Source organism: Epithele typhae (assembly GCF_022376455.1).
Source record: "Epithele typhae strain CBS 203.58 chromosome Unknown BXZ73scaffold_21, whole genome shotgun sequence".
In the NCBI taxonomy this organism is placed as follows: Eukaryota; Fungi; Basidiomycota; class Agaricomycetes; order Polyporales; family Epitheliaceae; genus Epithele; species Epithele typhae.
In genome coordinates this window covers 157,192-183,691 of record NW_025954212.1, presented here as the reverse complement: position 1 = coordinate 183,691, position 26,500 = coordinate 157,192, and the positions used below count along the sequence as shown (strand labels likewise).

The window sequence follows — 26,500 nt, the reverse complement described above, 5'->3', positions numbered from 1 at the left end:
GAAGCCCAGACGTCCCGCCTCGAGCGAGCCTACACGGTGGCGACCGCATCCCCGCGCGCCGAATGATTCCGCCCCAGCCCGTCCGCCCCGCACAAACACACCGCCTTCCACCCATCGGACCCAGCTGCGTGCACGCGCGGCGGCGTCTCCTCCGTGCAGACGCGCGTAGAAGCGACCCCGACCGCAGACTCGACGGGATGGAAGCGCATACTGGACTGATCGAAGCCGTCAGCGCGGGAGCAGCCGCCGTGCGGGTGGCACGTATGGGCGGGGGAGCTCACGACGGGATCCTTCATCCTCCGGATGCGGACGAACTCGCGTTCTCCGTCACCGGGCATTCCGAGCGTGCCAAAGTCGTCCGCGAGCTCGGACGCCGCGGCAAGCGAACGGCGCGAGTTCAAGCTGGAGTCGGCGTGAGCACAAGTCGGGACGGCTGAGGCTGGCAGTCTCACTCACACTGCGAGCACGGAGTTGACGTATGCTGCGCGGTGAGGGGTCAGGGCGGTAGGAGGCGCGAGCGGGTCGCTCGGGGGAAGTGGTGCTTACTCTTGACGACGGGCATGTTGAGCGCGACGTCGAGCATTAGATTTGGAAAAACGTATACCTGGTGTACGGTAATACGTCGGTAAACGCTGAAGTTATCGCTCGTGATTAGAACGGAACGCACGGAGATGACGTTTAGCATGCTTAACGCGCTAGCGACCGTCTGGTCAGCAAGAGCAGAACACGCGCGGATACATATTGGGCGAACCAAGTGAGCAGACCTGGTCGAACAACATCAGGAGAGTCAAGGCGGCCCAAGAAACCATAGAGACATACCGCTGTTGATCGTGTAGACAACCAATACTCGAACCATATTATCTGTCCTGTGAACCATGTAAGACGCGCCATTGCAGGGACTGACCACTGACAACGCACCTTTTGATGCCGGTGCGGCAGCCGCGCAAGTAGATGATGATAGAGGCCGTGAGCATGACGTCAGTGACTATTGCGCAGGCGAATGCTAAGGATCCCATCCACTATAACAGCAGTGATATGTGTGCGCATGTGTTAGAAGGGTTTCTGCGGGCCCCAGAGAAGCTTCTTACAGTCAATTCTCCGAAGCCAGAGAGGCTGGAAAGCATGAACCTACGAATACGATGAGTGAGTATCTCTGGGAACTTTCGAAGTGCACTTACGACCGGATAGTCATCGCTGGGTTTTGTCAGCTGGATCTAAAGTGCAACGCGTTGTTGAGACCTACCCAATGCAAATCCTTGGAATGTGCACGGAGGTCAGATTCGCGCCGAGGGATGTTTTCAAGCAAATGCGTACCTATGGATGCGAACATGAAAGCTACCTGTATCCACCTCAGTGATTAGCATCACAAACGATCAGTAGAGTCATTGATCAAGCTCACTGCTACTGCTACGGCGCAGCGATAGCGATACTTGGGGCTCACTATAAAACCATGTGAGCCAGTCACGTTCAGCCGATAGTTTGTATGCACTCACAGAGGTACACACGACGAACATAGAATCTGGTATCCACGGTCAGAACCTGTCTCAGAGAGGGGGAAATTCCACGTACCCTTGACTGAGCATTATGATGACGCACTACCGAAGCGAAGGGTAGAGTGAGATTGGTCCGGAAAGAGTGATAAAAACATACTGATACTGGAGTAAGCATCTGCAACATATGGAACGAATGTTCAGAGCATCCCCGCTTGCAAGCCGCCAGCGTACGTACTCGGAATGCGCTAGGGTGCATCGTGAGTATTAAGAAGTCTGTCTGATGTGCCACATACAAAGAATTGGCTTTAAGAATCCCCGGGTCGTGCAACGCGAGGACCAAATATCGATAGCTACAACATAAGCAATAGCATTAACGCCACTGATTCCAAACCACTCACCATCCGGCGATTATTAAAACGGTGTGAACGCTGTCCGCCATACTAAACGCAAAATGAGCATCTGAGTCGACGCCCATCTGATCGCAATAGCATCTCACAACAGGACGAGCACCTGGGATCCTCGAAGGTCATATTAGAGTGAGGCCCCTGGTGAAGTTACGGCAATGCCCTACCATGAATCTGAGAATGGGGGCGTCTTGGCGGTACGCATGGAAGTAACGCCAAGCTTGGTGAGCGGACAGACCGTACATCCTGCATCAAGGGCGGGTTAGTGCCTCCTGTTCAATGCAAACGAAATGCACGCACATGAGACCGAAACACGTCCCGATGAACACTGGGCCGCCGGCGAACTGGTCGACCATGGCAAAGCTTGGGACTGAAGGATTGGGATCGAGGTTGGGGGAAGTGGCCGATCATAATTGGCCAGACGAAGCTTATACTACCCCCACCAGAACGTAGCTACAGCCTTACGATACGGAGTCATGCTGCATGTACCGAATCCCGACCGAGGGGATGTCGCTCCGACCGGCTCGGGGAATCCACCCCGCCGCCCGCAAGCCCTGGGAACTACCGAGCGGGCGATGGCCCCTTTCCGCACTGCGTACGCCAACAGCATCAGCAAGCGTCACAGTCGTGAAAGCGCCGAGTGCGACCCACCCGAATACCCGCCAGCGCGACTGTGCAGTTACAGGGTTTGCTCAACCGAGGTAGTGCGATGACCTGGTCTGAAGTGTTCAGATCGTCAGACCGCAAGTGGCAACTTTCCCTGGACATTAAATCCCACATCGACGCCGCACTTTTCTGGCTTATGAAACCCGCTCTTTGAGAGTTGAGTCAGTGCTTGCGCTCATACCAGCGAGGAGAGGGGCAAAACCTATGTTTTGCGCGTCAACTTCTCAGCGGCGCTTGCGCGCTCTTCGCCGCACCGCCGACCGACGTAGGGTCCTGCGCCGGGAAACGCCTCCACAGTCAATGCAGCAAGATGGTATGCAGAAATCAAGCTCTGGTATGGTACAATACATTACATCGCCTTCGCGAACAAACGCTAGACTGAAATCGGATAGGCTCACCCCATACCGCCCAGCGACCCGTTCGAGCCCCCGGCGCCGTCGTGCGAGCGCTGTACGAACGACTGCAACACGTTGTAGTCCATGCCCCCACCGACGTTCCCGCTCGGCGTGCGTCGATGCATGCCCTGCTGTTGCTGCTGTTGCTGCTGCTGATGCTGCATCCCCATCATCCCCTGACCCTGCGGCCCGATCTGCGACTGGCCCGCGCCCTTGAAGCCCGCGAAGTTCATGTTGATGTTCCCCGCGCCAGGCCCGAGGTTGATCGGCAGACCCGTCGGGCCGACGTTGTTCATCATGTTCTGTAGCCCGTTGAGCGTCGTCGGGTGCCCGCCCATGCCCTGCATAGAAGATCCCGCACCCGCGTTCGCGAACGCCTGGTTCATCTGTCCGAGCATCGCCGCGGCGTTCGGTGCGCCCCACAAATTGCCCGGCTGCGGGGGCTTCAGTCCCATTTGCGCCTGCATTTGCGCGGCGGCGGCGTTCTGCTGCACCTGTTGTTGCTGTTGCTGCTGCTGTTGCTGCTGCTGAATCTGGTGCTGGCGCCGAGCCACGAACGTGGTCACGAGCTGTTGCTTCTGTGCCTGCGAGAGTGCAAGGAATTTTGCCTGTTGGTCTGGCGGGATCGCGTTTAGAACCATTCGGACGGTCTCGGGACCGTAAGTTAAGCCGGTCGGTGGGGTTGCTTGCGGGGCTTGCGGCGGTGCTGGCGGAGGAACTGGCGGACCGCCCACCTTGGGAAGTTCAGGCATACCGCCGGGTCCCGGGAAGTACACGCCCATGACTTGGTTCCGGATCGGAAAGAGGAGGACTCGGTTCTCCGGGACTCCGTTGGGCACAGAAGGCCACGCAGCGATCGCAAACTAAAAAAAGCAACCATGAGACGAAGCAGGCTGCTCAACATGGAGAGGACGTACGACGTTCTTTTCGGTGAGAAGGCGGACGAGACCGCGGAAGTGTTCCTCGTTCGTCTTCGGGTCTGGAACCTTGGGATTGACCGCCAAGTTGAGGGGCACGTACGTGTGCTGCTTCAGCCACGTCTGTAGCACGTCCGGCGGCACCGCTGGGTGCGGCGCTGGCGACAACGACAGCGCCTGCGGCCATGCGTGCCCTTGCCTGCAAGCAGTCATGAGCACGTACATCGACATCGGATGATGATGAATGTGTTCAACGTACATATCATGGTTTGCTGTGGTCATCATAACAACGCGCGTTTGGACGTCCTTGCGCAAGTGCGTCTCCGAGTCAAATCCGCGCCAAGAGATGGGGCCGTTGTAATGCCTACTTGACGAAGGCTGGTCCGCGTACGCAAGCGCCGTGATTTGCAGCCCAGCAGCGCTGGCCGCGGCCTGTTGCTGCTGTTGCTGCTGCACCTGCGCCTGAGTCTTGTTCCGATGCTCGATGAGCTTCTGCATCTGCGCCGCCATGTCCGGCGTCACTTGCGACGGGATCTGCGGCTTCGCGGTGAGCGTTGGGGTGCCCGTGGGGTTCTTCGCTGCGGTGGGCGGGACAGGCTGCTGAACTCCCGGAATCCCATTCGTCCCTGGCGGCTGCGCGGAGCCACCCGCCGCGGCGTTGTTCGCCAGGTTTCGTATCTGCTCCACCGTCGCCGTCTTGATGATTCGCAGCCTCTCCGCCCGCACGCGGAGGTGTGCCTCCATCTTTGCGGCTTCCTCCCCGTGACCGCGCGCCCTCAACTGGTTCAGCTGTATAAGCTGGGATCGGAGCTGGCCCTCCGCCATGATCATCTTCTGCATGAAGTCGTTGCGGGCCTGCGGCGTCCACGTGGTAAGGTCCGGGATCTTGAACTGGTCGGGGACTGCGCCTTGCGGTGCAGCGGGGACGGCAGGTGGCGCAATGACGGACGCGGGTTCTGCTGCAAGGGAGGGCGCTGGTGCAGGTGCAGGTGCCGGCGGAGCCGAAGGTGTTGGAACCGCAGGTGCGGGGGTTGACGACGGCACAACTGTCGCGGACAAACTCGGAGTGGTGGTAGTAGGGACGGCGGGGGATTTGCGGGGTGAAGTGTTGGGAGCCTGGGTTTTCGGACGTTTCGAAGTTTCTGGACTGTTTGTGGGTACAAACGCGTTGCTCGATCGCTTCGTGCCTGTCAAATAATGAGACAAGGACGGATTGTTGATGAAAAAAAAGCACGCGCCTTTCTGGGGAAAACCAGTGATGCGAACCTCGCATGGCGCGCGCACGGTGAACCACGGTTGTTGCACAGGTCCGAGAGCAGACTGAGACGACGTGAGCAGGAGGATAGAATTTTCAACTCGAGAGACGTACAGAGGTCTGCAGCTCACCAAGGCGCGGGATCGACTTGGTGAGGATGTTGCTATAGTGGATGTTGCGCTGTACCGAACTCAGCTCAAGTCACCGAACCGCAGAGAACGATTTACCTTGCGTAGCTCGCCAGCGAGATTACCCCATGTCACAAAGTCCATCCCCGGCGAAGCGTTCCACATGGGATGTTCAGCGGTATCGGGTGCGGTCGCCGCAACGTGGATCAGGTGGCAGGTGAAGACTGTGTCGGCTTTCTGATGTGCATGAGCTCCCATACATACGATGAGATGCAGATGCTCACATCGAATGAGGTTTTGAGGGCGTCGAACATCTGCAGAAAAAGGTCAGAGAGGAACGATGGAAAGCGCTTAAAAAGACCAGCGACAGCGACCATAATAGTAACACCACGACGATCATGGGCGTATAGGACCGCGCAGGGGGCACCAACATAATATTATTAGGCCCCGGCGCGACAAACACAGCAGCGCTATGGTCTCGCCGGTCCACACGTTCCTCCAAGACCGTCACAGAAGACTGAGACGACCCTAAGGTGCCACAGTCCAGGTATCGGAAGCATGCCCACAAGACACACACATCCTCGGCGTCTTACACACCAATGCTAGAATAAATGACTGAAAACTCACCTCGAGAGCAGCAACCATGCCCTCTAACGCGGCCATCCCTTGAGTGATTCCCGCTCCAGTATAGCCAATTCCGAGTTCGTGTGGCAGCTCTCGCATAGTCTTCATCACTGATGCTGGTGGGCTGAAGAATATCCGGCTTGCGATGGGGGTAGGACGCGTGTCGGAGGCACCATACGTGATCACGCTCATGCGGAGCTGAACAACGGTGAGACTAGACCATGATTTGCACGCATGTAGGGACGTACTGTGTTTGTTGGCGAAGAAGCTTCTCCAAGGCGCATCAACAGCGGGGCGAGATACTCGGTGAGAATCTGTGGCCAGTCTGCCGCAAGTACTAGCGATGTCTCAAAGAGACAAGCCACCGCCTTAATGTCCGTTGCGGACATGCCGAAGAGGACGGGAGGGCAGGGTCGAAGGTGGCTCGGAGCAGAGTTGATTGGGCCTATTAGTACGAGGCAGAAGAGTGGATATCAACAGCGATGGAGGATGGTCGGAGAGGAAGGGGAGGGAGGAAAGGTAGAGCAAGGGAGAGGACAAGAGGTACTCGCTTTCGGTGGCGCCACTCAACCTCCGGCCCGGGTGGTGTCAACATTCTGCTTACTTATAAGTATGCCTTATCTCTCGTTGTTACTCCCTACTAATTGCATTGACTTCAAGTTCATCAACCACGACACTCCCCTTATTGTCGCCCGTCCACTTGCTCACCCTTCCCATGTTTTCCACCACCATGATGATCTGTCATTGGTGAAGTAGCAGCGGGAAAACCGCTTTCCCGGCCAGCAGTGTGTGCAAACCGTCCAAGCGTACGTACTAACCTGGCAGTTCAACACCGCCCGAGCCACAGAAGGTTCAACGCGATATCCAATTCAAGCTCGTGGCTTCACAACGGCGACACGCAATGTTAGCTTCCGAGACTTGGTCGGACATCTATCAGTGACCTATATAGCCCCGCAGGGTTGTACAACGTACCAGGTCGAATTTCAGTGTGAGCTTCTTCGCGTGGTCTCGAAATCATGACAGAAGCTTACTGCATCTAACAAGCAGCCTCGAGGCGCAACGAACTCTTCTTTGCCGCTCTTCGACCGCCTCTGTGGAGCAATGCCAGCGAGCATGATATAGCCTTGATATAGCCAGACCATCTCGCTCTCCCCCACCTTGGCACCTCGCGCTCCTCTCTAAGCACGCTATGTCGACCCTGCTGCCTTTGGACATGGGCTCTGTGTTCATCGGAATGTGCTGCGGACTTGTGTACGTGTTTTGTTTTCAATTCGCATCCACGTCCAGAGTCAATGTTGGAGACTGACACCTGAGGGTCAGGATGTATGGCTTTTCTGTGCACCAGACATGGCGATATTTCCAACTTTACCGTCAAGACATGCGGCTGCTGAAGAGCATTGTATGTGTTTGCAAGCCTCCTTTGGTTTCCTTACATGACGAGCGCTACATGCAGGTTGCGGTCTTGTTGTACGCATCACATAGCTTTGGTGTCTACTTACTGGCGCTCTTACGCTACTCTCAGCGTTGCGGACACCTTCCACTCATGTCTCTCCGTGATAGTCTGGTATGATCTCCTTATGTATACCCTGCTCGAATAATCCCTCAAAGCGTGTGATCGTCAGTTATCATTACTTGGTCCAAAATCTTTCGAACCCCGCCGCGCTGGATTACGGTACATGGTAGGGCCTTCACTTTCAGAACTGACACTGTCTTATCGCTCATGCTATCATTTGTCAGGTCTATTCGCGTGCGCACCCCTCTAGAATTACTTTTTTTAAAAGTGCTAATATCGATCTCGCAATTGGCATAGTCGATCTCGGCAACGTCTGTAAGTCCGCCATCCCACGCAGAGTGACATTGGGCCGACCCGGATATCCCCCAGTGTGTTATCATCCTACTCGGCCAGGGGTAAGTGGCAGATCGATTCCCTTGGTACTATCACGCCGACTTTCTTCAGATTTTTTGTTCGACGCGTTTACCTCTGTGGGTAAGAGAAAGGGCCCGTTCAGATCCTGCTTACCAAATAAGTACCTTCTAGTAGACGAAAGATTTCGTGTCGTGGCAATCCTGGCCGTGAGTTCCATCATAAATATTCGTTTATCTTCCCGTCTCACGTCCTACTCAGGCACTTTCGATGGTGGTCTCCGCAGGTTAGCTCAGGGGCCATCCTAGTATATGCTTGGTCTAACGGCATCATTTGGTCACAACAGGGTTTGCGATAGGTGCGGTGTCTGCAATAGAGATGTTGAAGTCCCTTGCTCACGTGCGTCCCTAGTGGATTGTGTTGAATCGTAAGCTTGCGTACGCAGATTGCATGCTCTCACGTCTCAATTCAGCCTATAGGTTCATCCTGCCCACTATTTCACAGTTCGTAGAGTGGACGGTAGCTCATTTCGTTTCCTCTTTTTCGCCATGTTCGCTAATCTGCAACTCTGTAGTGGTCAGGCTCTGTGGCCTTCGCATGCGTCGTGGTCACAGACCTTGCAGTCACGTCTTCCATCATTCTCTACTTGAGAAAGCGTCGAACCGGGATCAAGCAGTACGTTCTCGTGCCATGAAACGTATCCACCACTCACTCTTCTCTCCATAAAGTACCGATAATGTACTTGGAGTCATTGAGGTGTACACGATCAACAGCGGTACGTTGCGCATACATATGCTCACGAACATAGACTGAGTCCGTATCTCTAGGTCTGCTTACGGCGTGAGTAAATACAAACCAAGCGTCTGCGTTTCGCTCACTGTCTCTCCAGCACGCTCAGTCTGCTCAGTGTCATCTTCGTGCGTTGCCCACTGATACTCTGCCAAATGACAATTGAACACATCTCCTGCAGGTCTTCGTCTGTCCCCGCATGATGCTCTACATATCCCTCAACATGCCCACTACTAAATGTGCGTTTCTCGTGATTCTGTGCGTGTTATTTTGTTGCTGAGCAGCATCCACCCCCTCAGCATACGTCAACTCCGTGTTCGCTGTGTAAGCATCTTACTCCTTGATCACCAAGTTCTCAACCAACGTCCAACCCCTCGCATCGCCGGCAGACTCAACTCCCGAAAAGCCCTCAAAGCATCCCTGATGGACGACTTTGGCATGCTCGGGATGTCCACGGCGACTGATAAGCGAGGCGGCAATCTCGTTCGTATGCGGCATATGACCATGCCACAGGTAAGGCATCTGCGACTGCAACCTCAGGGAGACCAGCGTGCTCATTCACTGCGCCTTCCCCCCAGTCTATAGTTGCTTTCAACCCCGTCTTTTCGGCGGAATCAAAGGATTCTGATATTCGGTTAGGAGTGAGGTCTCTCGTAGACAAGCCGGAGACGGCTGTCGTCAGGGATAACGGAGACAGAAGTAGTAGTCCACCGATGTTCGAGGACGTCTGATCCCTCGCAGTCAAAGCTACGAGGAACGGGTGCATGTATAATATGTTGAAACAAAAGGTGTTCTCTCGATCGGGCTTCATAGGACTGAAGATGAATTTGCACTACTCCTTCCGACGTCTCGCAATCGATCGCTCGTGGCAAGTCCCTGAAGTCATTTATTTCACATAGAACGTACGAAATCTCCGTGTATATCACCGCCGACATAGAAACGACCCATCTCACTGCTGCTGGAAGAACACCGCCGTGTACGCCGGGATGACGAAGTTGCTGTTCGCCTTGATGGTGATCGTCGTCTGCGCCCAAACCCGGTCAGCGTGCCGCTCCTCACCCACGTGCGTCCGCCCGCTCTACTCACCTGCCACTTCGCCACTCCGGCCGCGCCACCGAAGTGGCGGAGGAAGTACTTGCCCTCGGGGATGTTCGAGATCGCGAGGTTGATGGGGACGACGTCCTTGTTGACGATCACCATCGTCACCTTCTTCCCGTCCGACGTGCTCGCGTACACCCCGAGCACGTCCGGCTGGGAGTCCGCCATGTTCACCTGGATGCTCTTGTTCCCGAAGTACGTCCCGTTCCTGCCGAACCGACCTCGTCAGCCCCGTCTCCACCCGCCCCTCCGCTCCGAAACGAGAAGGACACGCACCCGCGGAAGAGCCAGTACGCGAGCCCGACCGGCGAGAGCTGGTCCGCGGTCACCCAGTACGTCGCGCTGTCGAGCCCGTACACGCCGAAGATGCCGAGTGAGTCCGCGGTGACGAGCCCGCCCGTGACGTCCCCGTCGGGCGCGGAGGAGGACCACTCGGAGATGGAGAGCTTCGTGCCGGGGAAGTGCTGCGCGATCAGCTGCTGGAAGCGCGGGATCAGCCAGACCTGGTTCGGGTTCGGCTCGTTCCACTGCGCGGGCACCGACGTCCCGATCCACGACTCGTCGGTGTAGGTCGGGTCTGTGGGGGAACGCGAGGGGTGAGCGTCGTCGAGCAGGGAGATAGGAGGCGGCTAGGGAGAGACGCACCCCAGAACGAGCGGGTCATGCGCAACCGGAGGGCCTTGGACGCAGCGTCGTTCGCGCTCGTGTCGGGGCCGAAGTAGTAGTGGATGTCGAGGTAGTCGAGGAGGCGCTCCCCGGCAGCGTCCGACGCGCTCTTCATCTGGGAGAGGAACCACGGCAAGAAGTCCTGGTTGTTGTGCGCGGCGTTGTCCGAGTACCCGATCTCGCTCGTCCAGTCTGGTGCGCCAAGAATGAGCACCGCCGTGTGGAGCAGAGGACGCAGGAAGAGCACTCACAGAACCACCAAGCGCACGTCGAGGGCGCGGCGACCAGGAGGTTGGAGTCCGCGCTCTTCGCGGCTTTGGCGATGTTGAGGACGCGCTGGAGTTCCTCGTCGTAGCCCATGGGGTTCGGGTGCATATCTTGGTGGGTGCTGGAGGCGATCTCGATCTCGTTGTCAACTAGGCGAACAAGGTCAATATGGATGCTCATGGTGCGGATGGAGCTGGACCCACCGGTGATGATTGTGGGCTTGAGCTTCATCGACTGCATCCACGACTTGGCCATGGAGGCGTTCCAGGGGGTGTAAACGTTTGTTTGAGGGAGGGGCGTGACCCAACTCCCGTTGGGGAACTGACCGTCGCCCGCATCCGGCTTGTAAGGGTCGAACGAGCGCTGATCTGAGGAAAAGGGGTAAGTAAACAGCATACGGTGTGGACGGATGCGTACCGGGATAGGCAGTCGCTGGGTACGAATACGAGGTGCCGTCCTTGGCAACCCAGTCCAGACTAGTATGCAAGATCAGCGCTGCTGAGGATGGCGATCACAAGTGGCAACGTACGCAGGGATCGTGAAGATGCTCCTGCTGCCTCCGTCCTGCACGAACTGCAACCAGCCCTGGTCGTCGGGCGACGAGCCACGGTTCTCGAAGTACCAGTCGTTGCCGGCATTAGTGAAGGCGCCATCCGGGTTGTACGCCGTGACGGCGTTGCCTCCCCAGCGACTCATGGTGATGCCGAGAAGCTTGATGTAGTCGGCGCTGGTCGGGAAGTTCATCCCGTAGATGTCATCGGAGATGTTCCGCAAGTTGCCGATTGTGATGGTGCCGTACTGGAGCTTGGGGATGACAAACGAGAACGTGGTGTTGGATCCTGTGCTGATGCTGAGCGAACCCGCGGCGAGTGGTACCGAAAGCGTGAAGTAGGTGATCGTTTGGGCAGGAGTGTCTGCGGGCGAATAGCTTTCGATCTTCGTGAGCTTCGCCGTTGCGTTGTTGAGCTTGACGGAAAGCTTAGAGAAGTCGACGGCCCCTTTCGAGGTAACCATGATGATGTTGTTGCCAATCGGCTCCGCAGAGAGGAACTCGGGAGTTATGACAAGCTCTGAAGGGTACTAGTGAGCCACGAGACGAAGTTCACAGAACATTCGGTGCGTACCAGAGAGCAACATGACGTTAGTGAGATAGTATGTCGCCCCATTCTGGCCTCCTTGGAAGTTGATAAGGTTCCCTGTTCGCGGAGCAACCGGGGTGAGCCGCGACGCTAGGAGGCCGGAAAAAATCAACATACAAGAGTCCTGAGGGAGGACACCCTTGTTCCCCGGAAGGTTGCCAAAGTCAACGGTGATCTCCGTGAACGCCGTGGTGTTGACGATGGTGCTCATGGAGGAGAGCGGCATCGAAACCGACGAAGCGCTATCCGACGACGAGGAGAGATAGAGGGAGACATCCGGCTGGTTGCCGGAGATCTGGAACCTCAGACCGGCGTAGTTGTTTTTGAACGCGGTTTCAGCGTAGACGGAGAGCGCAGCCCACTCCCCAGAGTTGACCGAGATAGACTGGACGCCGCCGGGACCGCCGGTGGAAGCGAAGTCGAGAGTAGTAGACCAGGACCAGTTCTCCCAGCCGGAGGCGAGCGCCCCCGTCCCCGACTGGTAGACAGTGAGGTCCGCAGCGGCGATGGTGCCCAGAGAGAGCAGCGCGAGGAAGCTAGCGAGCATGTCGACTGTGGAGCGAGGTCAGCTAACCCCTCGCACGAAGAGCTTGAAGGACGACACCTTTTAAGAAGGATTAACGTCGGATGCACGTCGAGGGTACCCTATGGATCCAAAGATGAAACCCGGTCGAGAGGTTGGCGCGTGATAGGCCGGACGGCGAACAACCCGACTTTCAGGCTGAACTGTTGCGGATCAGCGGAGTTGAAACGACCACTGGTAGTTCAACAGAGTCCAAATTGACCGGCTAGCACCGTGTCTACGTCATGTCTTGACCGACGGATACGATGGCGGACATGCGACATCTGCGTCGGCACCAGCAAGTAATGTTCTGAACCCCTTTCAGCTGCAGAAGCGCACCTTGGACAGATATTCTCGTACCTCGAGTTCTAAAAGCAGCGAAGAAACTCCGAGACCTTGCAGGCTGATCGATGTGGTATTCATTCTGCTCGACGCCAGTCATTTCAGATGAAACCGGAAAGACTCAGCGTACCACTTACCACACGTGAGGATCACTGAGGGAACACTACGAGAACATGCGTGTGTTTGAGGTAAAGCTGCAAAGACTTCGGATCAACAGCGGACCTACGCTTCACAACGAATCTCGGCACTGACCATCTCTGACCATGTGGTACCAAGCGAAGAGCCATAACTCTTGATGCATCCCGTGCTCAAGGGGGCGCATACACCTGGGGCCGCAGGAATGATGCTGAAACGTAGGTTGTCCCAAGGTTGGCCAGAAGTACGCGCGAGCATGGAGGTCTCAAAGAGCAGGAAGCCTACGGAGCTTCATGGAGTTGCTATTTCTTCGACGTTGGTGTGGTTTCAAAAAGCTGATGAGATTTGGGATGAACTGGTCGAGATTGGGGAAAGAGCTGGAGTGCATAGGACGAGCTCGAGCCTCGATTTGCGTTTAGGGCTGGTGCACACGGTCACATGTCACTCGTGCATAAGTCCGCGTCGCGGGCAGCGGCTCGCTTCTTCCTTCTTCCTCCCCTCCTCTACGATTGTCTACCAAAACAACCTCACGCCATCCACTGTCCCGGTGTGCTCTCCACCCACACGACTGAGGCGCGAGTCACGCCCTCCTGCATCTGGTTTTACCGTTGCAAGATTTGAGAGGCGACTCCGGCAGTTTCTGACTTTCAAGAACATCTACCTGGGACTACCCGTTCGTCGTAACGGTGCGTCTATCATGCCCCGCTCTTGTTTTCAATGTCCCGGCCTTGAAGACCATCTCCCCCCTCGTCTGGTGCTCTTCTAAGCTTCGAGGGAACAGGGTGCGATGACCGCTGGTGAGCATCTGTTGGGCTTCTCTTTCGAGCATTCGCGCACAAAACGCAGTTGTTTCTGACAAGAAGCAGTCAGTTTGGGACGGCTCATTCCATTGCGCCGATCTACGAAACACCGCATCAACATGTGCAATGTCGACTTAAACGTCGGCGCCAAGAGCAGCGCAGACACTATCAACCTTGTGCTCCCTTGGCAATACCGCAGAACAAAGAGCCTGCACGGGCGGAAGAAGGCGCGTCTCAATTGCTTGGGGAACGTTGTTTGGGAGGGAGTGACATGCATAGGTCCTCACATGTATACGTACTCTATGCTATTTCAAGTTCGAATGAATGAATGATCTACCACACATTATCAGCGGTTTGAAGAGTGCTTCATGTTGGTGGGCATGTTGCGAAGGAGGCCGTCGAGCATACAGTCTTCCATTCACGCTAGCTCTGGGCTCGGGCAGGATTGTGGAAGGCAAATCGATATCTTGGGACTACATAGTCGTGGGCAACCAATGCTAGTGAAGCAGGTACCTGGAGAGTGAAGCTGGTCAGCAAACGTGTCCCAAAAACTGAACACAACATATCAGCGGATGTTAATTGTCTCATACCTTCGTCCCCAGGGCTCACTGGCGGGCGAGCCCCTTTGGTGTGAGGACGAGGGCGATCGAACGCAAATTACTAAAGTACCATCATGGAAAGGGAGAAACGACCACGGAACTCACCATGGACACCTCTCGTTGCGCAACCTCGGAAGACGATGAAGTGGACGGTCAAGGGCAGCGAGCGAAGGCCGCGCTCTCAACAGAAAGTTTGCGGACGGCTTTGGCGCTGTTGACGTTGTGGCACAACCGCGCTGAGTTACAAGAGCCAAGGCGCTTACTGCTCCACTGTCCTGAGCAGCTACTAGCAGCATGTCCCACAACCACTCACACGGCGGCGGGTGCCACGACGAAAGCCACCACCACGATCATGACCACGACGCGCCGGAGGGCGTCGGCGCGCGCGACAACCTGTTCGCCCGCATCGACCGCGCGAATGTGGTCGCCATGAACGCCGAAGATCCCGCCAAAGCCCCGGAGGTGATCAAGCCCTGGCACCTGCGGCTCGACGAAGAGACGGTGGGCGCTCTGACCAGGCTCGTCCGTGCCGAAGCTGACCGGGATCACAGTATCTCGAGTCGGACGCGGACGACCAGATGTGCGTCTCGTCGGAGCGCATTTCGCGTGAGTCGCCTCTGATGTCATGAAGCAGGATCGTACGCGTCCCGTTCACGGGGGCCGTCAAGCTGCGCGCGCTCCTCCTCAAAGCGGGGCCCGCGGACCAGACTCCCACCAAGGTCGCCTTGGTGCGCCTCTCGTCCCCTCACGAGCCCCCTGAACCTGCGTGCTCACTCGAACTTGAATCCAGTTCCCAAACACCGACTCCGTCGATTTTTCCGACATTGCGGACATGAAGCCGGCGCAGGAGTTCGCCGTCCCCCAAGGGCGCGAAGTGGGCGAATACCACGTCTTGTGAGTGCGAAACGCCGTCGTTTATGAGGTATTTCTGACACCCATATGCCGCCAGGCCAGCGAAGTTCCCCAACGTGACATCCCTCACGTTGTTCTTCCCTGCAGCACAAGGGGCAGACACCACGAGGATATACTACATCGGCTTCTTGGGACAGTGGAGCGAGGTATGCCTGCTTTCATATGGGCTGTGCGCGCGCATGCGGTTGACCGGGATCGACAGCGCAAGTTCGAGCCTGTGATGACGGTGTACGAGTCGAAACCGAACCTGGCGGATCACGAGAAGATCCAAGGGCTGAACCAGAACTGGAGCACGCCCGGATCATAGCATCTAAAGGAGGCTAGATAGAAAGCACCGAAGCAGAATTGCTGTTTGTAGGATCGGAGTCGGAGGTAAGTGTGCACCCTCCTGCAGTGAGCCGTTGAAGCATCGATTGATTGGTGGGACTTGTCTCAGTCTGGCTGTAAAGTCGATGTCATCTGTAGTTTGTACGCTTGGAAGCCCCCATTATGGAGAAAAATTTATTCCCGAAGTCCCCCTGCTCGGAATGCATTGCGCAAAAATCACCCAAGAATTGCCAACTAGCTGAAAGTCAAACTTCCAGCTCTGCGCGACGGTGGCGATGACGTCATTACGAGAAGCGCGCTCCCCCATTCGCCGCCTATCCTCATGTGAAGGAACCAAGATCATATATGCTAGAACGCGCGCACATTACTGAGCTAAGAGCTGTACATCACATCGCAACACCGCACCCCGGCTCCCCGTTCCCAGGCAGGCTCGCCTCCGACCGCCCCAGCCAAGCCCCCGTCCTGATGCACGGCTCTCCTCCAACAAAAGAGGCTCGTCCCACCTCGAGGTCTCGTTGCGTCGATTCGCGGACCTTCGTGACCTGCAGCCCACAAACGTGAGATTCGAGAGGGGTTTCCACAGGGCGTGCTGTGCTCACCGTCTGCCCGATACTCACGGATCCGCGCATGCTTTCCGCCCCGGACGCGTGCGCGAAATCGACCGCCGCGCTCATCCCGAACGACCCGAAGTCGTGAGAGGTGCCAAGTGTAGAGTCCTTGAGCGATCGCCTCGAGTTCAGGCTGCCGCGGCCTTTTAGCTTAGCTTGGGCCAGACAGGAGTAGCGCCCACGGGTGAGACTTACACGGCGAGAACCGAGTTGGCGTACGCTTTCGGAAAAGAGAAGCTTCAGCTGACATGGTGCGCAAGGGCGGCGAGTTGGGACGTACTCTTCGTAGTCGGGATGCTGACGGCGGTGTAGATCATGTTGTAAGGCATCGCCACTGCCTGCGGATACAGTGTGAGCATCGACTATGTATCCCGGTTGCGTGCGCTCAAGGGACTCACGAATATCACACACATCACGCTCAAGGCGCTGATTAGTACGCGGGATGTCAGCATGACTCTGCGGTCAGTGTGTTCCTCGCAGATACCTCGTAAGCAGACCTGACGACCGGGGTGTGAGTGGGCCGTACGCGCGCCAGTGACACCAGTCTCACCCGTGTTGATGGTGTACACGATCAATATGTTGAGGAGAGAATCGGTCCTGTGTCTCGTCAACATGCAGCCGCACGCGGCAACGTGGATATCACTCACCGCCTAAACCCGGTTCTGCTCCGGTTCAAGAAGACGATCAAGCTCCCAGTGAGCATCACGTCTGTCGCCACCGCGAACGCAAAGGCCACCGACGTCATCCACTGTATGCTGATTTCAGTACATAGGAGACGAAAAATCGACAAGAACCTACCGCGCAGCTCTCCCATTGTTCGAAGGTCTCCTCCTTCCACGCTTCTATAGTTGAAACTATGTAGATCGTCAGGTCCCCGGAAATAACGGGAAGCAGAGGCAGACACACCAACGGCAAACCCTGTGTTTCAAAGAATGTCCGATGAGCCATCAAGATGTCTTGACAAGCCGTCTGCACTTGCCTGCTGCACCCATCATAGAGACGCCCTGCGCGGCTCTCAGATCTGGATGGAGAATTCAGTCGAGAAACACTCACGATGACATATACGAAGTATCTATATGGGTTTCCAACTGAGAGGATCAGTCAAAGAAAGTTAAGTCGCACATCACGTTGAGGACATACTTCTATACACGCGTTCGAGATAAAACCTGGCGGACGTTCTTAGGCGTGAGCAAGACAATCTAGGACGCTTTGTACAATCACGCACCCTTGCGCGATTAATATGACAAGAGCCTACGATCGCGATCGGGAGGCATCAGCCAGGTGAAACTCGTTGCGGACACCTGGAATCCTCACCGCTGATACCGGGGTCAGTCGCATCGACCTGTACCTTTCATGAGAAGAAGAAATCAGATGGATCGCCTTAAGTCAAGGGCTCACCAAGTCCCGTACTCCAGCTTGTCAGGTTGAAAGAAGCTCGTGATTAAGTAGTAGTAACTGCGTAGATACTAGAAGGTCAGTCTACCGGGGTACATGAGGATATATGCAGGAAAACATGCCATGCGTGGGCGTAGAGGACCAAGTGTAACGTGTCGGCAAGCCTGCGCAAGCGAGTCTCGTACCTTCGTTGAGTCAAGAGAATGGATGAACCTACACAAGAAGGGCCACCTGGAAAGACCCGTAAGTGACGCATATAGCCATCGACAGCCCACTCACCATAACTTTAAGCCTGCGCGAATCCGTCCAGTACATGCTGAAATACTGGTATGACTGATGGACCGTCAGTCCGAACAGCCTGCAACAACGTCATGTAGGCGCAGGTAGAGTTTGACGCGGCTAAAAAGCACTCACATGAACCCTAGGAACGTGCAGATGAGAATCGCGCCGAAGGTGTCATCAAGGCCCGACACGCCGTCTGAGTTGGTCCCCGCATCACCGTCTGCGGACGCGTTTACGGCGACGGGCATGGTACTAGGTCGTGGGGCTGCGGAAAGGGGGGCGGGCACCACGGCAGTGGGGGCGTCGTTTAATACACGGCCGTGTTGCACTTTGGGGAGCTGCGCGGGTATGTTCCCACCGCGGATAGGTGGCCCTCGAAGTCTACGAGCGAAGAAGACGTCGCGCAGCCGGCTTCGAAAAACAAGGTCTTGTACTGTATCCTACGAATGAATTTCTTCAGCCTCAGGTCTCGGGAAGACGGTCTGCGCCAAACAGCATCGATACTTCCGATCTCGCTGCAACGCTGCCATCTCTCTCCGAGTCGTGCATGGGTTATGTGCTCCATGTCGACCGGAAGTGTGAAGTGCGGAGACTTATCGCAGCTGAAGCTGCTTTCTCACCGCGCGGCCGGGTGCTTCCTTAGCCGGATATTGCAAGCAGCTCTTGGCTCAAGCACGATTCCCATGACCCGAGTCCGGCCGCATTACGCCCCTCCCACGTGTTCTGACGCAGCGCAGATGAGTTACAACGACACATACCCGAACATATAAGTTGACGTACCATTGAACAGCCGAAGCGACTCAACTTCAGTGTCGGGGAAGATTCTGGCTATGTATCGGGCCACATGGAAGGAGCCCACCCACCAGGAGATCTAGACCGTCGAAGCGCGCGTGTGAAAGCGTCAACGCGAAAAGGCCTGCCCTGAGCCCCCACCACGTGGGCGCGCCAGCCAGTTCCGACGACTACGCTCCGCAGTTTCCTCAGCGCTGGCGCGGGCGTCGCTTAGGTCATCGGGTCCGAAGTCCGAGTCCGAGTACGAACATTGCTTCCCCTACACCTATTACCACAGATCTAGAGAACTCTCATAGGGCATAGGTGATGTGTCGAGAAAATTTCGCATTCTCCTATGAGAGCTAAGAACTACACAGAACTGTTTTGAACCCTGGGTTGGTATCTCCACAAAGCCGTCTAAGCAACGGGAAGGAACGGCTTGAGCGCCTGGGGGAGGATCTGGGAGATGGCAGGGCCGTTGGGGGGCTCGATGCTCTGGAAGTACTGCACGTCCCCCGCGTCCGCGTCAGCTCACGACCGCCGAAGACACGGGTAGGAAAAACTCACGTCGCCCCACCACGGGCCCGCGGCCCACCAGAGCGCGCCGAGCCACACGCCGGACTGCTGCATCTCGCAAAGCGCGCCCTGGACGGCCTGGATGCAGGCCGTGTTCGAGCCCGCGCCGATCTCGCCGAGGACGCCCTTGAGGTTGTGCGCCTTGAGCCACGCGGTCGCGTTCTGGAGGCGCTCGGCGCCGATGGTGGACGAGACGCAGGTGCCGGAGGTGCCGGAGCCGTCCGAGTCGAGGTACTGGTGCATCTCGATCGCGAGGTTGTTGTTGGGGTCTTTGATCGCGCCAAAGGCGTCGCCGTTGCCCGAGCTCGTCCACGTCCACGCGCCGGTCCAGGAGGTGCCCTCGACCCAGATCATCTGTGAGGTTGCGCCAGAGGAGCGGACGCCGTTCACGCCGGCTTGCATCTGTGCGGAGGGAAGGCGGTGAGTGGGGAGAGGAGGGAGGAGGGAGTGGCACGCACGAGCTGGAAGACGGTCTGGGCGGGGATGTCGTGCGGCTCATTCTGGAGGTCGAAGATGACGTGCGAGTCGTTGACGAACTGAGAAGCGAGGGCCTTCCACCCTGAACGAAGACAGATGAGTGGATGCTAGCTTGAGAAAATTTGCAGTGCACATACAGGCCTGGAAGCTGCGGAGGTACAACGTTAGCATGTGTGGCTACGCGAGACAGGGATCAGACGTACGTGCTGGTGCTGGAGATCGTCTGGCCGTTGAAGATCATGTAGTTGTGGGCTACAGTATCACGTCAGCCACAGACCTCATGTGTGGACCAACACACTTACGGTCAATCGCGGCATAACCACCCTTGCCGGTGATGTAGCTGACGATCGTCTTGAGACCGTTGAGGTAGGTCTGGTCGAACGGACCGGTCATGCCGCCCGTGCTGGGAGGGCTGATGCGCTCCATGAGGAACGGAATGCGGAACGTGTTGAAGCCCGCGCTCATGAAGTACTGCAGGGTTGACTGGTCAGCATCTGTATCCATGCACTCGTGGAGATGGCTTACGTCAACGGAGCTGGGCGACGGCCAGGTGTAGTCGGTGCCGAGGACACCCGGGATTTTCCCGTTGCCGAACTCAGCACCGGACTCGCTCACACCAAAGTGCTTGAAGGCCGTGCGCGAGCCAGAGCAAATGGAGGAGCTCGGGGCCGTCGAGGTGGTGGTCGAGGTGGGCCGGGTGGTGGTAGTGGAGGAAGTGGTGGCGGTAGCACCAGGGATGCACTGAGAGTAGACTGAAGCGTGATGTTAGAAAGTAAACGTGAAGCCTGACGACATGTTGAGCTCACAGTCGTTCAGCACAACACAAGCGGATCCGGAGTCGCAGACGGTGTCACCAGTATAGTTCACCCCCTACACTGGAGTGTAAGCTAGGACGTCGCCATTGGCTAAATGAAATGCACTGACACCGCATTGGCCCCAGACGGCCACCGAGAAGGCGCAGCGGGCGCTGGTGAGCGCGACGGCGAGCGAGAGGATGACCGACTTCATGGCTGACGCTTGGGGCGATGGAGCTGAGCATTGTGCCAGCGGGGTCGCGAGGCTTTATAGATCGAAGGGCGACGACCGGTTGTGGCCACTGACGACGCAGAGAGCCGGGATCGCTTGGCGAGCAAGACGCGTTCCGTCGATACCCCGAGGAATAACCTGCGACGCGTCGGGAGCACGGGAGGTGGCGGACGATTGACTCCGGTTGTTGAGAGAGACGGGGACTTTCCTAGGCACCTATCGATGGTTTGTGTAACGCGGGGTCATTGGGGCAAAATGGTGGCCTGGCCATGTGCATGGCGGGTGTATCGGTTACTCCGAGATCTTTACCAGAATAGATTTCGCACAAGGTTGCGAGGCGGAGGAACATGTCCATGTAGATCATGCAAACAAGATGAATGTACGAAAGGCCATGAAGCAGCCGAATCATAAGGGTCGTGTAGGACGTACATGAGTGGACAACTGTTCCTGGTCCCTCGGTTTGTACCGTCGCCATCCTGTCGATCATGGGTGCATGGGTTTGTCCGTTAGTCAGACAGATGGCCGCGTAGGAAAGTCAACACGAGACTTGGATCTTGCCCCAATCATCATATGTAGAAGCTGCGACCACCGTCGGCACGCGTGGCTTCGGATAATCCTTGAGAGATCTTGTCGGAGAAAGCCTGTTTCATGTGACATCCGGGATAACTTGAACACCCTGAGGATCAGCCGGACCCCGGTGAAGGTTGTCACGCCGTAATGGGTGCCCAAGCTTCCGAGTCCAGCACGCAGTCAGAGAGAAGAGGAAGAGTAAAGTAAATCATAGAGCGATGATGTATAGCAAATATGATGGTGACTACGGTGGGGACAATGAGCAAGGCAAGCAGAACAACACAGCAAGTCACTCACCAAAAAGACCCCAGAACTACTAAAAGCCCTCCGTCAACTTCGACCCGGTGACCTCGTAGCCACGAGGGGCTTTCCTTTCCAGCCTCTGCTCCAACTTCGTCCGCACGGCGGAAGCTGGGACGTTTTCCACCGTCACGAGCTCCTTGACCTTGAGGATCTTTCCAGCAATATCCGGAGTATGTCTGTGGTAGACCGTCTGTAATCGCCGGTGGATGCCGAGCGCGACGAGCGTATCCTTGAACCTCGTCGGAAGACCGATTGCGGAGCGATGGAGTGTGATGCGGTAGTGGGTGAGAGGCTCCGTTGTCGACGCTTGGGGTATGGAGGTGGTCGCCATCGAGCGAGACTGCGCTCGCGCAGACTGTGCGCATGTGCGGAGAGTGGAGAGCATGGTGGGCGTTGGTAGAGGAACCTTCGACGTCCAGCGCAGCGTGCTCGGCTTTGCCAAGCACGTGACGTAAGTCGCGCTTGAGCCGGCCCTAAATAATGTGCGTCGCGCGTCGACAGTCGCGTCCCTCAGGCCTCAGGACTCAGCTGCCTCGCCCACTGCTCAAGACATTCCTACCCCCCCACCATCCATCATTCCCTTTCAAAACTACGTTACGCCCTGTATTTGTGACTGCATCTTGACGACACGCAACCTCTATTCCATAACTCCATCCATTGCCAGACTGCGGTCGCGATGTCATTTAGGCGGGTGAACAGGTCGAAGAAAGTGCGTAATTAGAGCGGTATGATCTTTGCGTCTTATTGACATGATCTTCACGTAGGTACCTGGAGTAAAGCTCCGTCCGGCCGCCCCTGGCGCCACGAAAGCTCTACAGTCTCCCGAGTCTACTTGGGCAAAAAGCTCGCAGCTCTCGGACGAAGAGAGCATCGCCAACGACCCTACTCCTCGACCATTGAAGGGCGTTGAGCTTTGCATTACTGGCCTCAGTCATGCTACTAAAGTGAGTACCCTGACTGATCCTCTCCATTTCATCTCTGCGAGTATTTCGAACGACTTTCGTTTTCACCCCTTCGTCGGATGATCACTCTTGTCCTTGGGGGCAGCTTTGTCATTAAACACTGGTGTGAGTGATGTGCTATGCAAGCTCTCGACTGTGGACAAGCCGCATGGGGAATAAAGGGCAGGAGACTACCCTCGCCTAGGTGCATACACTGTCCATACATGACAGCCGATCCTGTCGTTCAGCTATTGGCACAGCCGTCACATGGCACTGACTGGTCCTCTCCACCCCCCAGTCCATCTTATTTGCCAACGCGGCCGTTTTGGGAGCACGACATAGTGCGGACTTCACCGATCGAATAACGCACTTGATCGCAGATGAACCGGGTAGCGCAAAGTATCAGGTACGCCTCAACTCATGCCGTCTGCATCCATGACTCAATCGAGAGCAGTGTGCCCTCGAACATGGGATTCCGATAATGCACCCGTCATGGATCGAGGAGAGCTACGCGAGATGGAAGCAGGGTGATGATGTGGACTTGAAGGCGGTACGTTCATGGTGCAGTACACAAGTGGAGCGCAGGCTTATGGAGACCGCAGAGCATCAAGAAGCACCAACTCAAGCCTTTCGTTGGGGTTGTGCTGTGTCTATCTGGCATCGAAGACGTAACCAAGCGACAAGAGATCGGAAGACATGTCACCAAGGGCGGAGGCACCTACGTGAAAGTGCTGGAACGCCCGGTAGTCGTCACGCACTTGCTCTGCGCAAACGACAGCGAGGCGAACAGCGAGAAGGTCCGCTATGCGCAGAAGTTCAACAAACTGGGAGAAGCGCGGATACATATTGTCTGGGAGGATTGGTTGTGGGACTCGCTGCAGTATGGGGGCCGGTTCGATGAAGATCATTACGAAGTCTCGAAGCCCCCTCCTCCTCCACGAGAGCCACCTAAAGGTATGTGGTCGTCATCATGTCATATTCGGTGGTTCTCAAGTCACGCGGTCCCCTTAGTTGCTCAATCCTCATCTTTGGCTGACGATGACCACGACCTCTCCTCCGAGCTACAGCAGGCGGAGATGTCTGGGAAGAGTCCCAAACTCACCAACACACCTACACCAGCGAACGACGACGAAGAGGAAATTGCGTCGGTGAAGCGCGTCCCAGCCGTGAAGTTGCATCTCTGGCAGAACGTCCTCAACTCCCGCGGCTTTGAAGTCCAGAACGGCCGCCTCGTCCGGAGCCCCTCGAAATCGCAAGTCTCAGCACAACCGCTGCCACGATTACCTCCAGATTCCCCGACTCGCGCAAAGCCATCCCGACGCGGCGTCCTCAGAGGTGGTGAAGACAGCGACGACGACCGCCCCGCGCCGAAAAGCGCAATCAACGCATTCAGTCGCGCGCGCTCGTTCAGACCAGCCACGAAGGACGTCTCCACCCCTGCCGTGGGCGTACGGCAGCCCTTCCAGCGCACATCCACCTCCACGCGCGCCATATCGTTCCTCCAACGCTCGGTCGGCAGCATCCAAGCACAGGGCGGGATGTCCGCAGACGTGCCTGTCGCCTCTACCTCCGCCATCGCGGGACCCAGCCGCAACGTCAGTGCCGCCCCGGAAGACCAGCCAGGCGAAGACGCACAGCTCTCGGACGCCGCGCGGACGCTCTTCAAGGGCCTGCGCATCCGCGCGCTCGGGGAGGCTCGCAGCGCGAGCGTGAAGAGCGCGATCGAGGAGCGCGGCGGTACTTGGGTCGGGCACGACGACGACGGGGACGTCGACCTCACGATCGTGCGCCTCGTCAGCGGCAGCGTGCTCGCGCAGCAGGAGCCAGACGCGGGCGAGCGCGCGAAGTTCCGGACGGAATGCTGGCTCGAGCGGTGCATCTTCGAGGAGCGCGTGTGCGACCCGGGCGAGCACGCCGCGTTCGCGCCGATCGAGGCGGAGGTGCCTGTGTCCGGGGCGGACGCGCTGCTGCTAAGCTTCTCGGGCCTTGACCACGCGGAGGCGTTCTGGGTCAAGCGGTTACTCCGTGCGCTCGGTGAGTGCCTGTCGCTGCTTCTGTGTTCTCGGTCGGGGCTTCTCACTGTGTCCGAAATACTGATTTACGACGGCAGGTATAGCGCTCGCGCCGAACTTTTCACGCCGATCGACGCACCTGCTGTGTCCATCCGGGGTCGGCGCGAAGGCGGACAAAGCGCGGGAGTGGGGGACCCCCATCGTCGACGTCGCGTGGCTGGCGGTCATTGCGCGGACGGGCGAGATCCCGCTCGCACCACCGTCGTGTATGCCCGATGCGGAGGAGCTCGACCTCCAGGTCCAACCAGTGGAACCATTTGTACCGCAGCACACGCAACCCGCGTCTACTCCGCCGCTGCGGGTCGATACTAAGGGGAAGGGGAAGGAGAAGGCGACGGAGGCGATGATGGTGGACATCACGAACGCAGAAAACGGGGGCCTGCGGCTGCAGCAGTCGCTTTCCTACAACGACCTCGATGAACCGTGCCCTGGACAGATGGAGCAGCTGGAAGCGGAGGCGGAGACGGAGGCGAATGTCGAGGCGTTTGGTCGCCCCGGCCTCCTGCTGGACGACCCCGGGGACACTGCAACACTCCCTGGCACATCCCCTGCACCAAGCTCCGACGACCCGGGCGCAACCCAATCTGAGGCAGAGGCGTCTATACCGTCGTCAAAGCCACTTGATGGGCGGGTCCCATCCTCGGAGTCCCCCTCACCGCTGCGCATCCCCGGTGGCTCGAGTCCACACGAGCCTCCGTCTACCCCTTCACGGAGGGCGCTGGTGAAGAAGGCGACGATGGACATCCAGGCGCGCATCACGTCCCTGCTCGGGAAGCGGCCCTCGGAGGATGACGGGAACGAAGGCCCTGCAAAGCTCAAGCGGCACGACTCGCGGCGCCTGAAGCCCCTCCAACGAACGAAGGTGTGCCACGGCGTCTCTGCACTTTCGGCTGGCAGCTCACTAGTTGCCCCTGCAGTCTGCGATGTCGCTCTCTGGCTCTCCGCAGATGGACAGTCCGACGTCCGCGTTCCTCGCCCGCGCCTCGCCTGTGCCCCCTGTCGAGCTCGAGCTCATCCCGCGCTCGCGCCCCGGCTCCGCCGCGAAGCCGACGTCATCGTTGAGCAACGAGGCGGACACGACGATGGAAGTCGACGGGGATGGGCGCGAGGACGAGCCCGCGTCGGGGAGCACCGGGCTCGGCGTCCCGGTGGGGTATGCGAACCCACAACAACACGTCGAGCTCACGCGGCTCAAGCACCTGCTCAACCGGCCGGTGGTGGACGCAGGCGCGCGGGAGTCGCAGTGGGGGATCGACCCGGAGATTGAGGCGGAGCTGACGCTGCCGCAGCTGCCGGACGTGGTTGAGGCGGCGTCGGGGAAGGGGAAGCGGCCTGTGCCGAGGGCGAGGAGGGCGAGGGCGAAGAAGGGGGCGAGAGCGTAGGTCGCTTGGTTCGAGTGTGTTGTCGGCGGGTGTTGGATATCGGGTGCAGGTACTTATATTACTTTAAACCACATGGTGCTAGTCTCTTTGATATACAAGGACACATGGTTTATCTGGACACGGCGAGAGCACGGCAGAAGGGGGCATTTCCACCATGTACTTTCTACATTACTCTGCTGAAGGAAGAGATGAATTGTCTCCAGCCTAATATCTACTCTAGGTATCTGGGGTGGTCTGAGGAATCCGTAGTCTCTCGTGAGGTCTCGAATACAGCTACTTGCAATCAAGAAAGAAAGGCCAAGGCCAAAGACGTCTGTTGGAAAGAAGAGGGTGTTTTCTGGTTCCTGTTTCGATATCCTGCTTAGTTTCTCTAGCTGCACTCTCTTCGGGATGAGACGTGGACTCTGGACGAGAGCGCCTTTCGGGTTGACAGTCCCGTTGTGCGCGAGAGCGATCAACTGGCGGTGCGGCGCCGTACATAAGGCGGCGCTCTATGTAGAATCGATTGATATCAAGCTGGTGTGGGAGTCCCGTAGAGAATAGATGTCGACGGTGACCGGTGAATATTTTCGAATACCGATGTGCGCTCGATGCTGGGATCGGTGATACCGGCCGTTGGCAGATCGCCTACTCGCCGCGCGTTGAGTCTAAGAGTGAGCATTGACAGAGACGAGGTAAAGATGAACGTGATGCAAGAGCGGGATGCGGGAATCGA

The 26,500-nt window shown here is 57.3% G+C and overlaps 8 protein-coding genes across 8 annotated transcripts; 3 read left to right on the top strand and 5 right to left on the bottom strand.

The window, feature by feature from the left end:
• Nucleotides 1-29: 29 nt before the first annotated feature.
• Nucleotides 30-6,271, bottom strand: BXZ73DRAFT_100981 (uncharacterized protein; the record flags this gene model as incomplete). The annotated part of the gene is made up of 31 exons (XM_048014745.1): nucleotides 30-215; nucleotides 282-402; nucleotides 457-481; nucleotides 547-604; nucleotides 668-695; nucleotides 752-764; nucleotides 820-866; nucleotides 919-1,019; nucleotides 1,089-1,128; nucleotides 1,179-1,194; nucleotides 1,244-1,255; nucleotides 1,315-1,339; nucleotides 1,400-1,440; nucleotides 1,494-1,519; nucleotides 1,570-1,595; nucleotides 1,651-1,668; nucleotides 1,729-1,738; nucleotides 1,787-1,843; nucleotides 1,892-1,933; nucleotides 1,990-2,003; nucleotides 2,065-2,143; nucleotides 2,198-2,267; nucleotides 2,969-3,821; nucleotides 3,876-4,074; nucleotides 4,135-5,062; nucleotides 5,129-5,195; nucleotides 5,245-5,310; nucleotides 5,358-5,495; nucleotides 5,543-5,572; nucleotides 5,886-6,080; nucleotides 6,131-6,271. 31 exons carry the CDS (start codon nucleotides 6,269-6,271, stop codon nucleotides 30-32), a joined length of 3,672 nt encoding a protein of 1,223 aa, XP_047878318.1.
• An 800-nt stretch (nucleotides 6,272-7,071) lies between these two features.
• On the top strand, nucleotides 7,072-9,266 carry BXZ73DRAFT_100980 (uncharacterized protein; the record flags this gene model as incomplete). The annotated part of the gene is made up of 19 exons (XM_048014744.1): nucleotides 7,072-7,133; nucleotides 7,203-7,281; nucleotides 7,336-7,349; nucleotides 7,405-7,446; nucleotides 7,505-7,561; nucleotides 7,620-7,629; nucleotides 7,693-7,710; nucleotides 8,008-8,032; nucleotides 8,093-8,104; nucleotides 8,158-8,173; nucleotides 8,226-8,265; nucleotides 8,321-8,421; nucleotides 8,475-8,521; nucleotides 8,574-8,586; nucleotides 8,636-8,663; nucleotides 8,717-8,774; nucleotides 8,835-8,859; nucleotides 8,925-9,048; nucleotides 9,114-9,266. 19 exons carry the CDS (start codon nucleotides 7,072-7,074, stop codon nucleotides 9,264-9,266), a joined length of 924 nt encoding a protein of 307 aa, XP_047878317.1.
• Nucleotides 9,267-9,484: 218 nt separating this feature from the next.
• BXZ73DRAFT_46353 (glycoside hydrolase family 44-domain-containing protein) lies at nucleotides 9,485-12,252 on the bottom strand (the record flags this gene model as incomplete). Its single annotated transcript, XM_048019678.1, has 10 exons — nucleotides 9,485-9,559; nucleotides 9,622-9,841; nucleotides 9,910-10,210; nucleotides 10,279-10,491; nucleotides 10,551-10,715; nucleotides 10,770-10,934; nucleotides 10,984-11,042; nucleotides 11,096-11,636; nucleotides 11,691-11,738; nucleotides 11,823-12,252. 10 exons carry the CDS (start codon nucleotides 12,250-12,252, stop codon nucleotides 9,485-9,487), a joined length of 2,217 nt encoding a protein of 738 aa, XP_047878316.1.
• A 2,185-nt stretch (nucleotides 12,253-14,437) lies between these two features.
• BXZ73DRAFT_77219 (DUF1000-domain-containing protein) lies at nucleotides 14,438-15,362 on the top strand (the record flags this gene model as incomplete). Its single annotated transcript, XM_048022622.1, has 6 exons — nucleotides 14,438-14,644; nucleotides 14,695-14,723; nucleotides 14,778-14,871; nucleotides 14,934-15,037; nucleotides 15,093-15,201; nucleotides 15,258-15,362. The coding sequence occupies 6 exons, from the start codon at nucleotides 14,438-14,440 to the stop codon at nucleotides 15,360-15,362; spliced, it is 648 nt and encodes a 215-aa protein (XP_047878315.1).
• A 384-nt stretch (nucleotides 15,363-15,746) lies between these two features.
• On the bottom strand, nucleotides 15,747-17,915 carry BXZ73DRAFT_100977 (uncharacterized protein; the record flags this gene model as incomplete). Its single annotated transcript, XM_048014743.1, has 20 exons — nucleotides 15,747-15,761; nucleotides 15,886-15,924; nucleotides 15,982-16,123; nucleotides 16,186-16,210; nucleotides 16,271-16,328; nucleotides 16,389-16,416; nucleotides 16,475-16,487; nucleotides 16,541-16,587; nucleotides 16,638-16,738; nucleotides 16,789-16,844; nucleotides 16,897-16,908; nucleotides 16,979-16,994; nucleotides 17,044-17,078; nucleotides 17,131-17,156; nucleotides 17,216-17,241; nucleotides 17,305-17,332; nucleotides 17,389-17,445; nucleotides 17,603-17,616; nucleotides 17,665-17,743; nucleotides 17,800-17,915. 20 exons carry the CDS (start codon nucleotides 17,913-17,915, stop codon nucleotides 15,747-15,749), a joined length of 933 nt encoding a protein of 310 aa, XP_047878314.1.
• Nucleotides 17,916-18,855: 940 nt separating this feature from the next.
• On the bottom strand, nucleotides 18,856-20,499 carry BXZ73DRAFT_100976 (endoglucanase; the record flags this gene model as incomplete). Its single annotated transcript, XM_048014742.1, has 9 exons — nucleotides 18,856-18,942; nucleotides 19,006-19,416; nucleotides 19,473-19,573; nucleotides 19,629-19,639; nucleotides 19,695-19,743; nucleotides 19,794-19,962; nucleotides 20,017-20,243; nucleotides 20,298-20,361; nucleotides 20,416-20,499. 9 exons carry the CDS (start codon nucleotides 20,497-20,499, stop codon nucleotides 18,856-18,858), a joined length of 1,203 nt encoding a protein of 400 aa, XP_047878313.1.
• Nucleotides 20,500-21,403: 904 nt separating this feature from the next.
• Nucleotides 21,404-21,775, bottom strand: BXZ73DRAFT_77217 (uncharacterized protein; the record flags this gene model as incomplete). Its single annotated transcript, XM_048022621.1, has 1 exon — nucleotides 21,404-21,775. The coding sequence occupies one exon, from the start codon at nucleotides 21,773-21,775 to the stop codon at nucleotides 21,404-21,406; it is 372 nt and encodes a 123-aa protein (XP_047878312.1).
• A 291-nt stretch (nucleotides 21,776-22,066) lies between these two features.
• BXZ73DRAFT_89727 (uncharacterized protein) lies at nucleotides 22,067-25,785 on the top strand (the record flags this gene model as incomplete). Its single annotated transcript, XM_048025375.1, has 8 exons — nucleotides 22,067-22,099; nucleotides 22,155-22,334; nucleotides 22,630-22,737; nucleotides 22,786-22,881; nucleotides 22,934-23,285; nucleotides 23,343-24,365; nucleotides 24,442-25,265; nucleotides 25,321-25,785. The coding sequence occupies 8 exons, from the start codon at nucleotides 22,067-22,069 to the stop codon at nucleotides 25,783-25,785; spliced, it is 3,081 nt and encodes a 1,026-aa protein (XP_047878311.1).
• Between the last annotated feature and the right edge of the window lie 715 nt (nucleotides 25,786-26,500).